A 17,589-nucleotide genomic window follows, 5' to 3' on the forward strand; every position below is an offset into this window, starting at 1 on the left:
CGAACAGATTCATAAAGAATAAGAAATTCCATATAATGATGGAAAAGAAATAATTGATTCTAACATTGAATTATTGAGAACATTTTATTTGACAAATATGTTTCTAAACACCTAATTAGTTTACTGTAGAATTTTGTTTACATTTTTTGTCGTCGTTATCTAATAATTTTTTTTAAAAATCGATTCTCAAAACGTAACTACCCAAACGGATGATTTTGAACGACGGATGATTATGTATAATTACTCAAACTCAGTAATTATACATAATTAAAACGTTTTATGTGTCTCCAATGAATCCTAACAAATACTATATTCTCAGTTTAACTACCAAACATTGACGACCACTCCCTTTAAATATATATTTTTTATTGTTAAAACATGATCTTGAGACTTTAAAGAGAAAACATATAAAGAATGCCAAAAATGCAATGTTTTATTCTTAAGAACAAAATAAAGTGAATCAAAAATTTTCATCCTGGATAGGGAAACAAAATTAATAAATAAAATGAGAGTGCTATATTCTAGGGAACATAAGAGAGTTAGTGATCTAGAGAAAGAGATTTGAAAGAGAAAATGAGAAATGTTCTATTCAAAGGAAAAGTGAGAGAGTAAGAAAGAGAAAATGTTTTACAAAGAAATAGAAAGATTTTGAAAGAGACAACGCTAAATAAATAAAGAAAGAAAAAGAGGTTCAAAGAGAAAATGTTATATAAAGAAAAGAAAAGATAGAGTTTGAAAGAGATAATGGTACATAAACAAGAACGAAGAAAAAAAAGTTTGAGAGTGAAAAGTAACAAAGAAAAAGGAAAAAAGTTCAGAAAATGTAACATAAAGAAAAAGATAGAAAGAAAAAGAAAGATTTTGTAATATAATATTCTAGGGAGACGAAAGGTGCTTATGCTCTGGAAGTGGAGGCAAGGGATGGAGCCCCATCTGCTCGACCTAACAGTGGCGGTCAACCTAACTCAGGTAGAATATCAATTATCTAGTCTTCACTGGAGATACAGTGGTCCCTCGAATAAAGTTGAAAAGGAAAACAACCTTAAGTCATAAATATTTACTGAGCTGAAAACTTTAGAATGAAATATCCAGATATCCCGTCGAATAATTAATCTGAAGTTTAAAATCATGCAGAGTTACTGCAATATTTAATCTCGAAATTTATGAAATTAGCCCTTTTATGATATCCACCATTCTAAAGTTTTCAGCTCTGATTTTCTAAATTGTGCAAAACAAGGAAACTGCCAAGTTTTTTGTTTTTATAATTCTGCCTAATTTTTAGCTTCACAGCTTATTAAAATATTATTAATTATTATTAACTATTAATAACAAAATTTGATATGAGTTCTGAATAGTTAAGATTTTTTTAGTAAATTATTATCGTAATCTTATCTTAAAATAAATTCAATAAACGATTCACGATTTTATATTAAAAAAGTTATTCTATTGCATTGCAGTGAGGATTTCTTAGATTCTTTTTTTTGTAAGAATTTCTTATTGCTTTGACAGCTGCCTTTTAATTAATCTAAAAGTTTCAATTTAAGTGTTTGAATTTAAGACTTTATATTGAATAAAAGTTAAAAAAATCTAAGACTTAAATTAAAGGTTACCCTTACAGAGAAACCTTTTTTATTTTTATTTTTGACAATACATTTAATATATATTAGTATGTGCTTCTTATTTCAACTCATTTATAAAGATTTAATAGAGTTTTTTCTTCTTTTCTTAATTTAAACCTGAACAAAAATTAAAATTGCAACTTTTTTCTTCTAGATAAAAAGTAGAATAAAAAGAACATTTATAAAGTTGAAAAGTATATATTTTCTCCTGTTGGTTCCATTAACCCCACATCTTTCACACAATTCCCCAATTTCTCAGTCAATTTGATATCTATATTGACTCAAGTATATATTCCAGGTGGTAGACCTGGAATATGATTTTAAATTATTTTCAATAATATTCCATCAAATTTGGAAAATAAATATTTAACGGAGATAGGGAAGGAGACAGGAGAAGATAGGGTTGACAAAATTTTGTTGCAATTCTTAAACTCAAATGTCATCGATAGTTTTTTCTATTTTCATATATATAGTTTTTTAGACGTCTTGTTTCAATCCTGTAGAAGGGACTAGCTGTAAGCGTAATTTAAACCATAAAACGTAATTTCACCATAAAACCATATTCTGATCAGAAATGTGGAAGATACTGCAGTAGAAATGCGCAAGTCACTTTTGTAGCAAAACCAAAATTAAAAACTGATAAGTTTTCAAAATTATAAACATTAATATCTAATTCAAACTTGATAACCAAGCTAGCAGTCCCATTTATGAGTTCCAAATTGAATAACTGACTGAAAAAATAAAATTAATTGTTTCACAGTTTAGTACTTTTTAGTAAGTTCTACCACAATAATGTTATTTGTCTATGTTTCAAGAAAGTGCGGTTTAAATCTAATGAAAATGTAAATGTTGTAATTTTCTTCTTAAAAAAATTAAACCTGAGTCTAAAACTAAAGAATGCGCGAATTTTAAGTTCGAGGTTAAAAGTTCTGTAAAATAATTAATAGCTACTTAAATATTAAACTTTCTCAATTTTAAATTTGAATTTCCCGGGAAAAATCTGAACCATCAGAGAAAAGGATTTAAAGAATTATTACGTAAGTATCGGTATTCGGTAATCAGCTGTTTTTTAAAATTTATTTACGTGACGGAAAACAAAACATTTCAAGTTACAACTGTATTTTTGGTTTACGTGCAAACACTAATTAATCTAAAATGTGAAATTTATTAAATCAAGGTTTTTACTTTTAAATATATCGTAATTAATTAGTTGAATGCCGCTTACCGCTGAATGATGATAGACAAATAGGGATTGCGGGATTTCAAGATTTTAATCCTGTGTTTAATATTAACTCGTCGATTTCGGCGAGTTAAATATTTAACCACAGGGTTAAATATTTAACTTCACGGTTAAAGTTCAGGTTTAAATCAAGTCAGAAGTGGCATTTAACCATGAACTTAAAATTTAAGTCAAAACTTTTTGTTCTTTAGTTTTGGACTCTGGATTCACTTTAAAGTTTTTAAAGAACTTTTAGCAAACAAACTCTTACAATTTAGAAACCTGTTAGCATAAACTAGGACAACAAACCTTTAAAAAATAATTCTTTGTGTACAACTTTGAAAATTTTGCCAAAGTGTAAGATATCATATGTTAAGGGGCGTCTAATATGTACAATATGCTAGAGGTAGAGGCCCTCTAGGGTGAAAGTCAGTGAGTTTATTTTAGAATAAGTTTAATCTTTTAAATGTAGATTTTTTTGGAATTTCTTATTCTTAATTGTTGAAGATCCCGTTTTTAGAATTTTATTATTGCACTGTTTTTGATATATTTAAATAATATTTTAAAAATACAAAATATTTTACCCTACCCTGGAATCTGATGAAGATATCCAATGAGCCTGAAATAACTATAAAACTAAATATAACGAAGTACATCCTTTCTGAATATCAACATAATTTCAGTCATTTTCTATCTCTATTTCAAAATTTCTGAAAAAGCGCTACAGACAAACAAAATATAAAATATCAAATACGAAAAATCTTCATTAATCAGGCGGAAAAGGGTGCGAAAAATAAGGCTCACTGACTTTAAAGCAGGACTCTTAGTTTAGCGTGATATAATGTTGGTGCTGTGTACTGTATGGATATGTAGAGGATGGAAGGATGGAGTGCATCCCAGTTCAGATTTACACATCTTTACAGTTACATCTCAGCCTCCGTATGAACACAGAGTGTACAAAGAAAACTTTTTTTTACACCAAATCCATTTTATTTTGGTCAGATTCTAATATTGGTGGGATATGAATGATAATTTTTTTACAAAATAAATTTGTAAAGATATCTTAAATGAAATGGATAAAGAAAATTGGAAAAAATTCTATGATCTTTTAAGAAAATAAAAATACAAAAATACAGGTTATGTGTAAATGAAAGAAAACTTGTCTTATAATCCTGCAAGATTTAATTAATAATCAGGGGTGTATATTTCCCTGAATTAATCAAAGGGGAAAAGCATTTTTATGCTTTGGTAAAAAAGCAAGTTTTTCATCATCTTTTCCCCTAAATTTTTGTTTATATTTTCCCCCAAATTTTTTTAATTTTTATTTTTTAACTTAAAAACCTTATTCATTATTTATCAAAGAATTGTGAGCGAAATGATTTTTCAAGAAAATATGCACATGTAAATGCCAAATAAGCAAAAAGAAAATATATCTAAAAAATATCATTATTCTAAAGAGTAGGGTTGGGATTAAACTTTATTATTATTGAAAGACCTGGAGGTGCATTAAGCATTCTGTACTTCTATACAATATGAAATGAGAAATGTATGTCCATTTGTCATTTTCTTACAGTGTACATTAGTTTATACCTGAGATATACATAAAGTACAAAAGGTACAAAACAATTTTCAAGAAAAATTATAGACTGGTACATTTCAGAACAGCTTTGCTCCTTAAAGGACTGCCAACTTGATATTAAGCGCACATTGCAAATTGCAACGAAAAAACTCATTTTTTTCAAAATATTTTTTTTTACTAATTTGTCGATATGGTTTAGTCTACCTACATATTACAATCATTACGTAGGAATTTAAAAAAAATATGATGTAATTTTTATTACAATGCATTATAAAATTAGGTATATTTTTGAAGAAAAAAGTACTAGTAAAACAAAATGGCCGCTCAGAAATAACTGCTTGTACGTGAAAAGAATCGACTGTTAACTATTTGTGTAGAATCGATTGTTAACTATTTGTGTAGAATCGATTGTTAACTATTTGTGTAGAAACGATTGTTAACTATTTGTGTAGAAACGATTGTTAACTATTTGTGTAGAAACGATTGTTAACTATTTAGGTAGAAACGATTGTTAACTATTTAGGTAGAAACTATTGTTAACTATTTGTGTAGAAACGATTGTTTACTATTTGTGTAGAAACGATTTTAGACATAATGGCCGGAAGTTTGGTTCTTCCAATTCTTCTTTCAGCACAACAAACTTTTAGAAATGGTAGAAAACTCATTTAAATTATTCTTTTTAATCAATAAAGCAATTTACTGGTCCACATACTAGAAATTTAAAAAAATCTTCTCATGCTCTTTAAATAAAGAAGTAATGATTGAAAACACATAATATTTCCATTTAAATTGAAAATTACTTCTGCGTGCAATTTATTTAAATAATTTCTCAAGAGGACCTTGTGTCGAATCGAGTAAAGAAATTCAGGCTTCACCATAAACTTTGATTTTATGAACCTTATAATTTTGCAATCCAATGTTGTAGACCTTAGATGTTGCAAAATATTAATTCTATATAGTGTAGTTTGAAATATCAAAGGTTTAGATAGATATGAGATTAGAAACTCTGATTTTCTAATCCTTATAATTTTGCAATTCAATGTTTTTCAAACTATTAATTCTATAGAGTTAAGTTTGAAATATCAAAGGTTTAAATAGATATAAGATTAGAAAATTTGATTTATGGCAAAAACTCAATTCCGTTATTTATGTTCCCTGTCAAGTGCTCCATACACGCTTAATCTTTGAACCCTGCAAGACCCCTCAGTATAAAGCCTGATTTTATGTTTATGCCAATGTGTGATTAATACAGTGATAACCAGAAAACTCTGGAATAGGAAGCAAACTATTTGAATCAAGTTATTACTTTAAGAAGTCTTATGAGCAAGAGACATAGCAAATAGTGTAAACAGACCCATTTCACTAAATTAGTTGATTTGGAGTGTTTAGTAAAACTATTTGATTTGTAACAACATTAAATGCTCTAAATTATTGATCTAATGTCGTCTTACTATTCCGTTGTTTTCTGGTTATAACTGTATATAGATCTAATATTATTTAACTGAATGTGAATATATTTATTAACGATCGACTTTGTGCACTTGCAACGCTTTCTGTAGTTTACATCTCCGGGGTGGATGGGGGGGGGGGTGTCAAAAATAATCCCTCTCACTTCCTAGTGTTGTTTATTCTGTGAGATTCTATGAGGAACAGAGCATTTTTTGGGTTTTAATTGTTCTCAGAGGGAAAAGTGTGGGTCTAGTGAGGGCCTCCCCCCCCTACCCCCACCCCCTTCAACAGAGCTTTTGCTGTGTACTGCAGTGATTCAGCAGTACATTGACCAAAGAAATAGTAAAGTTAAGTGGAGAGTGTTCTAATTACCATTTTAAAGACTTCCTCATTTATCCCACTAGTTGCTACTTCTTCTTCAAGTTTAAACTGGATAAGCTTGATAACGACCTGGGCGCATTATTTTCAGAATAAATAAGAAAATAACTAACTTTTGTTAAGTTTAGTTGAAATAAGAAATATCTACATATATATTATATACTAGCTTGGGGGTACCCAGCGCTGCCAAGGTTATTAAAAGTTACTCCCGCCGTTTACCCGCACTCGAACGATTTTACAGGGAAACTAAATGTTCGCTATTTAAGTCGATCCTCCCAACTTAGAATCTTAAAACCAATTTACGAACATTCTCTCGAGTTCTCCAATCAAAATATGAGGCGAATCGGTCCAGGGGTTCCTGAGTTAAGATCGGACAAACAAACAGACACCCAGACAAACAGAGATTACAATTTTATATATATTGATAGTAAAATAAAATCAATAGTACCATCTTTAAAGGGATTTCATTATAGAGTATTAAAACTTCCCATTCACAACGATACCCTTTAACATTTTCCTGAGCAAGTTTTATTGGAGTTTTCCCTAAGAATTGATCATTTTCAATTGAGGTTCTATTTTAAAGTGACCTGATATTACGTCTACAGTTCCTTCAAGATGAAATATAAAATAAAATTAATTTTCTTACTTTTTTATGTTTAAAAAAAATTATCTTATTTTTAGTGTCTAAGTTTATCCGTATTGGTATAGCAGATAAGAACGATAATCCTCCATACTTCGATAAGGGACTTTACGAAGCAGAGGTAAGGGTCTTGTTTATCTGCTTATCTAACGTTATATTCATCTGTTTATTTTATGTATATTCATCATCTATACCGATCAGATATCTATCATCTTTTTATCATCTACCTTTAAATCTATCTTTTGTATCAATAAATTTCTATTTATTTATCTTTTTATTTAACCATCTATATTAAACTATCTATATCTTTTTTTTACTCTAAGACACTAAAAAACTATCTATCTATCAATCTTTATATCTATGTAATGTATCCATCTTTCTATCTATCTATGTTTCAATCTATGTTTCTATCTATCTATCTATTAGGGCGACGTACTGTACAGAATATGGTCAAGAACCGGGCTACCATAGGATCGGGTCAGTACACGCTGTTATCTGGCAGGCCGGTACAAACTGGGCAGGTCCTGTTCGAATTCAAATTTACTACGGCCCAGAGTGGCTCATATTTATTCTATTGAAAAAAGGAACAGCAGTTTCTTTAATCCATAACTTAGATCTTAATTTTCAGACTTTGACTTTTATATGTTCTCCAACGTCCCATTTAAGGATTAATAAAGTTTTATGTGAAGTTGTTTGAGAGCTAAAACTACCATTTTCCTCAAATGGTTAGAATTTCTCAAGTCTGCGGAATATCCACGAAGTTTGGAAATCTTACTTAAATTCAAATATTTTGATATTTTCAGTAGATATATTCAGTATATTCAGCATATATTCAACAATATTTATGCAAAGAAGTGTGAAATATATGTAAAAACATATTTTGAAATTTAAATATTTATTTAAATTTATCTTCACATAAATTGTTCTCTATGTGTGTTATGTACTTCAACAGCTATTAAATGTAAAAAAAAAAATGTGTTTATTACAGTTAAGAATTCTGTATTAAGAATTATTATGAAATATTATAGGAATAAACAAATTTTGGAGGCATTATTATCTTTATCTGTCGACATTGATCGTAATTCTTGACTTAATATTAGTTTCGAAATTATTTTATTTGTTAATTTTTATCTTTTTATTAATTTCAGCTTCAAGAATTCGTTACGAGATAACACGTGGTAATTTTGGTGGTGCATTCGCAGTGAAGAATATGACCGGCGCGATATATGTAGCTGGGCCTCTCGACTACGAACAGCGGAAGAGGGTAAATATTATTAGCGCTTTTATAAAAAAAAAACTTTAAAATGGCCTCCGAAAGTTGAAATTAGAATTTTATTATGGAAATAAATTGATAAAAGATTGAATTTGCATTTAGATATGAACACAGAGTGTCCCAAATTCTGCCAAACTAAAAATGTTCTGACACCAAAATTTTCATTTTAATCTCTAAATAAGGAAAAACTCAAACCTCTTATTGGAAATCATTTGAGAACGTTTAGGAGTTTTAAGAAAGAGAGTAAAGTTAGTTCCGTTCGTAAAAGTAATGAGACCGAATTTAATGAATTTGTGCTTGGTCGCTGAACTGTCTTCTGCCGGTTCAAAGAAATTGAGTGTTTGCCACAAACTCAAATTTTCTAATCAATATACCTTTGCAACCTGATGGTTTAAATCTTTGTTATTTCAAACTTATATTATTTGATCTAACAGATTTAGGATTTGAACCGGTGATAGGTAGTTCAACGACCTCTCCAATTGATAAACTTCTGTCCTTGATGAACGAAGAATTTGACTGAAGTTGGGAACTTGTCCTAGCGAACAAAGAATTTTTGCGACATCCTGTGCATATATTTGGATAAAATGGGATTCAATTTTCCAATTTTTCTACATCCGTTTATTCAAACTTTAAACATTTATCAGCAATATCCTGATATATTTCTTAAACTGTATACAAATTTTTAACATTTTTATCCCAATTACGCCAAAAATTCCACATTTTAAACCCACCCTCCAAAGAATTAGTTTTGATATTCTTAAAAATAATTTTGACCAACTTTGAAGTCAGCCATTTGAATATAATACTTTGAGCAATATCTCTTGTTTTTTTTATTTCTAAAAGTAAAATGACCTGTGGCTTAATGAATTTAAGCTGCGTCTCAAATCCCCCAAAAACGGGTTTCAATTCAATCTTCAAAAATTTAATACAATATAAAGGAGAACCACCCATATTTGAGCCAAGGTTTAAATTCGGCCTCTGGTTAAAATTAAATGTAATATGTTGGTTGAGACGTATGTTGACAACTAAAAAACTTTTTTTTAGTTTTTTTAAAAATAATAACAACATTTACATAAAAATATGAGACAGATCTTTAATGAAATAAGGAACATTTTCTATGATGGCAAAATAGAATTTTTATCGTTATTCAATTTCAAAAATTTCTCTATTCTTAAAAATTCAAAGAATTTATTTTCTGACCATTTATTAATATGTTCAGTATGAACTACGTCTGGTTGCTTCAGACAACTTGAATGAAAACTACACAACGGTCGTTATTCACGTCAACGACGTTAACGACAACCCCCCAGTTTTCGACCGTCCGACCTATGAGACCCAGATAACTGAAGAGGATGATAGAAATCTACCAAAACGAGTTTTAGAGGTTAATTAACCTGTCCTCAGTGTCCTAGCATCCTTTTTTGTTTCGTCCCTTCACCCTTTTTGTTTCGTCCCTTCACCCTTTTTGTTATGTTTGTTTTTGTTTTTTTAGTTTGCATGTTTTTTTAGTTTTTTTTTTAGTACGAGTTAGAGATAGTTGCATCCGACAATTTGAATGAAAAACCTACAATTGTTTTTATAAAAATAAGGGAAGCTTCATATTTTCATATTATTAGTTTTGAACGTGATGATAATATTATTCTAGCATCAGTTCTATTTTAGGTTAATCTGGAATAAAATTTAGTTTCTCAAAATGGATCCATTTCAAATATGTTCAATTTTGCTTCAAAGATTCCCCCCTCTCTGATATAATAAAAACATGTCCTGTCCCTTTTCCCCTGTTTTCTTTGCTTTGATCCTGGTAAGCCGATTTTTTCGTGGATATTATTTTGTTGCACTCCTTTCTCAAATCTTTAAAAACAAATAATATGGAAAAAAATATGATTTAAAAGGAAAATATTTGAATAATATGAAAATATGAAGGGATGTGAATGATCTCCCGCCTGTATTTAAAAATAATACATACACAGCTAACATATTTGAGGAAACAGTACATAAAGAAACACCAATACTTCAGGTAGGTTGTTCACTGCACAGTGCAGTACAGTGCATCACGGTACAGTACAGTACAGTACAGTACAGTACAGTACAGTACAGTACAGCACAGTACAGTACAGTACAGTACAGTACAGTACAGTACAGTACAGTACACAGTACAGTACAGTACAGTACAGTACAGTACAGTACAGTACAGTACAGTACAGTACAGTACAGTACAGTACAGTACAGTATAGAACAGTACAGTACAGTATTGAAAAGTACAGTACAGTACAATACAATAAAGTATACAATTTTTTATCTTTTTCATAGCATTAGCATTAAGTTCAAAAGTAATCCTCACATTACCATAATTGGAAATTTCTAGTTTGTCATCGATTCCTCGGTTCCTTTGTGGGTAACCCTGTACCCTGTGGCTGTATTTGTATATATTTTATAATTCTCTTTCTTAAATATAGATAAATCTAAACCAACTGGAAAACGAACACAGAATTAATTTCTCCTATCATTAATATAGAATTGTTAGCTTAGATTCAGCTTTTATTTTACAACTAGATATTTTTTAGCTTGAGGCAGTTTTGTTTGGATTTTTTAAATTTTATTCATTTTAGTTATATCACAACAAGTTCGAAAATCAATCTAATAGAATTAACATATTTTCAAATTAAATTTTGAAAAGTGGTGACGTTTTTGGGTGGACAAGGCTTTTATAAATCAGGGGCAGATACAGGGGGGCGGCAGGACCTTCGCACCCCCCTGAGAGATCCCCCCTTGAGATTTCAGAATAGCTTCACAATAGCACTTACTGGAAAAACAGGAAAGTAAAAAAATTAAGTCTGCGGTGCGTCTTTTGCTTCCGAAATCTGGATTTTTTGTTCCGAAATAAATCTAGCACCCCTCTCATTTATATCCTGTATCCACCCCTGATGAAAGTACTTTCAAGTATACTTAAAATTTCATATTTCTATTCAAACCCACCTTTTGCTAAGCTTTGACTTGATTGATTTGGGACTTGAAACACTTTGAAAGAGAATCTTGAGTGAGAAAAAAATATTGATTAATTGTTAATTGTTTTTACAAACTTTCGATGCTTTTTTCTCATGGTTATTTTGTGTTTTGATATTTATTTTTATATATAAATATAGGGTAGGGTGTCCCAATAAACATGGAAATTCAGTGAGGACCTTCTTATCGTCTTCGATCTATGCGTCATTTTTTCATGAACACAATTATTGCAGTATTCCAGCTTAGACATCTTATATTAAAAACGCCTGGTCTTGAGATTTTCAAAATGTGATCTACTACCATTTTTGTAAAGATTTAAATTTATTCAATAAATCCAAATTGTCTTAATATCTAATATATTCGTCAATTTTTAAGACACAAGAAAAGTGATATATAGACCACTTCATGAAAAGCTCGTAAGACGCACGGCCTCATTTGTATCCTTATTTCGCTGTGCATTTAATATTAGAAATCAAAGACGACTTTCAAGACGTTTCTCAATTCCCATGTTAGTTGGGACACCCTTTATCTTAAAGTGTAAATTCCAGGTTAAACGCCCCTATATCCCTGGTTAAAGCTTATGTATCCCTGGTGTTTAATAATATATATCCCTATTTAATGCTCCCGTATCCTGGGTAATTAACTTTATGTACAGAGTGACCCATATCATATTAGATTATCTCCAATCTTTAACACCTAAATACGCACATTATACTCAAAAAATCAAGCATTTTCTGCAAAAAAAATTTTATTAGCCTTGTTAAATTTTTCAAAATGATTCATTCTACTTAAATTTTCTGATTTGTCCCCCAAATCGTAATTTAGACCCATTGACGCGGTCTAATTTGATATGGGACACCCTGTATATCCCTGGTTGAAGATTCTGTATCCCTGGTGTTTAACTATATAAATACTAGGGTTGAAGCTTTTGTTTCCCTGGTGTTCAACTATATAAATACTAGGGTTGAAGCTTTTGTCTCCCTGGTGTTTAACTATATATATCCCTGGTTGAAGCTTCTGTATCCCTGGTGTTTAACTATATAAATACTAGGGTTGAAGCTCCTGTATCCTTGGTGTTTAACTATATATATCCCTGGTTAAAGCTCCTGTATCCCTGGTGTTTAACTATATATATCCCTGTATCCTTGGTGTTTAACTATATATATCCCTGGTTAAAGCTCCTGTATCTGGTGTTTAACTATATATATCCCTGGTTAAAGCTCCTGTATCCCTGGTGTTTAACTATATATATCCCAGGTTAAAGCTCCTGTATCCCTGATGTTTAACTATATATATCCCATGTTAAAGCTCCTGTATTCCTGGTGTTTAACTATATATCCCTGGTGTTCAACTATATAAATACTAGGTTAAAGCTTAAATATATATATATATCCCAGGTTAAAGCTCCTGTATCCCTGGTGTTTAACTATATATCCCTGGTGTTCAACTATATAAATACTAGGTTAAAGCTTATATATATATATCCCAGGTTAAAGCATCGGATGGAGACAAGGATAGACCTGAGAGTATTGTTTATTTCCTGACTGGTCAAGGGATAGACCCGGAGAGACCAGATCATTCAAAGTTTGATATCAACAGAACATCAGGAGAGATTTACGTTCTAAAGGTGAGAAAACAGTTAAAATACTGTGGGACCTATTAAATTATGGAATTGGAAGACGATATTTTAGCAATCTTATCTGTATTTGATGTAACTGGTGTGAGTCATATATATGGAACTATTTAAATCATAACTTGAGCCTTACAGTCGTCTTCCTATTGTACAGTTTTATGAGTCACACTATACTATTAGGTGTATTTAAAAGAGGTTTTTCTCAACCCTGCTTTCAACCCTCGGATATTTAACCCGATTACAAAGTGATTATATAACTGTAGCCAATCATCCATACATTTTTCAACAGCAGTTACAGAAACCATTCTTTTCTTTATTATTTTTATATCGATATGTACTGCAGTTGTATTTATATTCTGCACTGCAGTAATATTTGTACATTTGACGAGTTTTATTACAAATTATGTTCGCTCAAAAAAATGCCTGTTTCTTAATATTTAACCAGGAAAAGAATTTAGAAAGCCAGGGATTAAATTATTAAGTTATTACATAGTTTGATAAAAGATAAAGGTTTATTAAAAAAAAATTTATCTAAATATTCTCAACCTTAAGCAAACTTTAGTCAGCTTTTATTATTTAAAAAACTATGAAGCATGCTCATTGTTAAGATTCTTTGATATCCTTGGTTGTAACAAAGAATAAAGTAAAATGGGCGGAATTTCAACTAAACTTACTATCACAAGATTAAACTTCTTTTGTTCCCTCTGCCTGAATCCTTTTATATAGGAAACAATCGATCTTGAGCAAACTAGTTTTTGTCAACCTCTAATCCGAGCAAAGATTGGACAAAAATGAACTTTCGCCGAGATTAAGTTTATATTCTGGATATTTTAGTTTATAGTAAAGAATTTAAGTATAGACTCCAATGTAAACAGAAAATTGATAAAAAAGTTAAGAGCGAAAGTTTTTTAAAAATCCAAGAGGAAAAGAAAGTTTATTTTACTCTGACATCAATTGATATGAATGCTAAAGGAATTGAGTCTTTGTCAGATTTTACTCCCTATATCTTTGCAACCCAATGTCGTTAACCTTAGATATTTCAAACTATGAATTCTGTTAGTTCAAATAATCTAAGTTAGAAATATCAAAGGTTTTCACTAATAGATTGCAAAAATAAGGTTTAATACCATTAGTTCTTTAGAAAACATAAAATACTTTAATCTAATAAAAATGTAAAAATTTTTATTTCTAAAGTAAAATTTTTTTTTACAAAATTTAATAATGTCATTTTCAGCCTTTGGATCGAGATGAGCCGAACGGTCGTCCTCAATGGCGGTTTACAGTATTCGCTCAGGACGAGGGCGGACAAGGCCTAGTCGGCTATGCAGATGTGCAGGTCAACCTGAAGGACATCAACGACAACGCCCCTTTGTTCCCCCAGGGCGTGTACTACGGCAATGTGACAGAGAATGGTACGGCTGGTATGATGGTGATGACAATGACTGCTACTGATTATGATGATCTGGAGGAAGGAACCAACGCCAAGCTTAAATATTCTATTGAAAAGAATGTTATTGATGAGAATACTGGAACTCCAATATTTGAGATTGAGGAAGAGACTGGTGTGATAAAGACTGCAGTATGTTGCCTAGACCGAGAAAAGACTCCAGATTATTCTATCCAAGTGGTTGCTATGGATGGTGGTGGATTGAAGGGAACTGGAACAGCATCTATCCGTGTTAAAGATATCAACGACATGCCACCCAGCTTTACTAAACAAGAATGGGTGACTGAGGTTGATGAGACCGACGGAACCTTGCTCCCTGATGCTCCAATTCTTACAGTTACAGTTCATGATGAGGACGAAAGTAATAAATTCCATTACAAGGTGATAGAGTCCTCAGGGTTCGGAGCAGATAAGTTTACCATGGTTAGGAACAATGATGGGACGGGATCTCTCAAGGTTGTACAACAGCTTGACTACGAGGATCAGCTGCAAAGACAAGGATTCAGGTTCAGGATACAGGTTAACGACAAGGGGGAGGATAACGACAACGACAAGTATCACGTCGCCTACTCCTGGGTTGTTGTCAAGCTCAGAGATATCAACGACAACAAACCCATATTCCAAAGATCAAATATTGAAGCAAATGTTACAGAGAACGCTAAGGTCGGAAAGGCTCTGGAAAGGTTCCGAGCTACAGATCCTGACCGCGGAGGGAACAGCAAGGTCAGGTATGCCATTGACCGGGCATCTGACCGCCGTAGACAGTTTGCCATCAGCGAGGATGGCACAGTAACAATACAACGTGAACTAGACAGAGAAAGTGTACCTACCCATCAGGTTAAAATTCTTGCCATTGATGATGGAGATCCACCCAAGACTGCCACCGCTACTCTAACCGTTACCGTTGACGATATTAACGACAATGCCCCAAGGTTTTTGAAGGATTACCGACCTGTTCTACCTGAGCACAGTGCTCCCAGGAAGATAGTCGAAGTGCTGGCAACTGATGATGATGATAGGTCCAGGGGGAATGGTCCATCCTTTGTATTCCGAATGGATCCTAATGCTGCAGATGTGATTCGAGCTGCGTTTATTGTTGAACATGATCCAAGTGAGTAAACCATATCAATTTCAAGAAAATCTTAAAAGACACTCCATATCTTTTAAATGTCATTTTGTGGATTCCTTTCTATCAATAACAAGCCCCCCCCCCCCCTCTTCATTTGCTAACATTGCAAACTTAGATATTCTATGAAATATAGTGTCCTTAATATTTGGTAGAAAGTTCTATATGGGACAAACTCTTCTGCAATTTACATTTATTACGTAATAAAAATAGAAGAACCTAAATTATATACATTTTGTCCTTTCACATATATTTCAAAGTTTCATAAATGCAATAATATATCCTTTCTTCTGAACATCTACTAAAGTTAGTCATGACTGGTTTATTTAAAAAAATTCATAATGAAAAGGACTGTATATTTAATTGAGAATTTATCAACGTTTACATAAAAAGAGAAAATCCCGAAAACGAATGGTTTAAAATGTGATGACTATGGTTTCGTCACTGGTTTGGAAGACGCGGGTCTGCAGAAGGATCAAGGGGATGATGTCCTTGATGCACTAGGGTTGATAATCCTAAGCCTAAAAACTCTCCAGATTAAATTCTGTGGCAGTACAAACTTCGGATTATATAATGCATATTCAAAATTTCGCTTACAGATTTTCCCAATTAACTTAATTACTTCCATCTAAGATGGCAGATCTCATTAACATTTATAATTACACAGCACTTTGCTTGACATGTTGGGACTTATTCCAGATTTAATTCCCAAAAGGTTTGCGTATATATAATATTTAACATGAAAAGGAACTGAATACTTCTAATCCAGATAACTTTGAAACCTGACATTGTAAATCTTTGATTTTTTAAACTTAGACTATTTGATTTTAATCAGTCATAATTTAGAGATTTGGAAAATTAGAATTTGTGGTGCATGTTTAGTTCCATTTGCTATTCTGATATATCCATCCATATCCAACCAAATTCAATAATTTTGATTTTAAAGATCAGAGAGGTTTTCGTACCAAAATCCAATAGAGCAGTAAAATTTTTCTTTTTTGAGATCTTTCTAAAAACAGCTTTAATTTTATTTTAAAATGGAATATAGAAATCGCATCAAAAACATTGTTTTTCTGGTAGATTTCTGCAGAAACCTCAATTTTACCTACAAATTTGTTAAAATAAATCGGCACTAAATTTTTATGAAAATGAGAATGAAATGAACATTTTAGAGAATTAATTCTTTGAAGATCCATTTCTAAATATCACTTTAGGCAAAAAGACATTTTTAATTTTCTGAAAGTTTACAAACCGGCTGTAAAAAAACTATCCTTTTTTACAAGACTAGTAAAATTCTTAAATACTGAACTCTCTTTTCATCACAGAAGGAGCAGGTCCAATTTATACGACATTATACTAGTACGACTTTGTGACCTCGTAATCAACTTTAGTTTGGATTTTATGCTGGTTTGTTTTAGTGTTACACCATTATTATTTCAAACTATAATAATTAATAATATAATTAAGAATTCTATTGGATCAAATAGTTTAAGTTTGACATATCAAAGGTTTACACTATCAGGTTGCAAAGATATAGGGAATATAAAATTTGAGCGGGTGGCATAGGCTCAATTCCTTTGCTTGAATTTGTCGTGTAACGATATTATCATTGTAGAGGGTGCTAACGGTGACGGTATGGCTGTTGTAACCTCTCTCCGATCCTTTGACCGTGAGAAGCAGAAGGAATATTTGATCCCTATCGTGATCAAGGACTCAGGGAACCCCAGCATGTCTGGCACCAGTACCCTTACTGTCATCATCGGAGATACCAACGATAATAAGATGCAGCCGGGACAAAAAGATATCATGGTTTACAACTATATGGTGAGTTAAAAATGCTGGCCTCACTTTTTTTTTGAATGAACCCTTTTTGATTATGTCTCTTTTTATCATCCCCCCCCCCCTAACGGCTGCATTGAACCTAGTATAATTTCAAAATTTTTGGAGCTTGTTAAAAGCATAACAACAATTATATATATATAAAGTAGTCGTCTTGGTGTCTGTCTGTTTGTTTGGAAGTCAGATCAGGACTCTGGACCCCCTTGACCGATTTGCCCCAAATTTCAGTAGTGGAACTCGGTAGAACCAAGGAAATGTTTTAGTATTCGTTAAAAAGCAGGGTCCCCTAGCTAGTGTTCAATGATATAGGATGGTCAGGATTTTACTTCCTTTATTTTCCTTTTCTAGGTAAAATTTACTTTCTGCTTTAAAAAAAAATCAGAT

The 17,589-nt window shown here is 31.6% G+C and overlaps 1 protein-coding gene across 1 annotated transcript in view; it reads left to right on the forward strand.

Annotated features, from left to right (window-relative positions):
* Positions 1-17,589, forward strand: part of LOC111700514 (neural-cadherin-like) — a 39,640-nt gene that overhangs the window by 13,892 nt on the left and 8,159 nt on the right. Inside the window, 8 exon segments of the mRNA XM_023471444.1 lie at positions 881-969; positions 6,926-7,048; positions 7,311-7,361; positions 7,913-8,148; positions 9,377-9,541; positions 12,650-12,787; positions 14,028-15,351; positions 16,982-17,190. Coding sequence (XP_023327212.1) covers positions 881-969; positions 6,926-7,048; positions 7,311-7,361; positions 7,913-8,148; positions 9,377-9,541; positions 12,650-12,787; positions 14,028-15,351; positions 16,982-17,190 — 2,335 coding nt within the window.

The sequence above is a fragment of the Eurytemora carolleeae genome, unplaced genomic scaffold (assembly GCF_000591075.1).
Source record: "Eurytemora carolleeae unplaced genomic scaffold, Eaff_2.0 scaffold360, whole genome shotgun sequence".
Taxonomy (NCBI): domain Eukaryota; kingdom Metazoa; phylum Arthropoda; class Copepoda; order Calanoida; family Temoridae; genus Eurytemora; species Eurytemora carolleeae.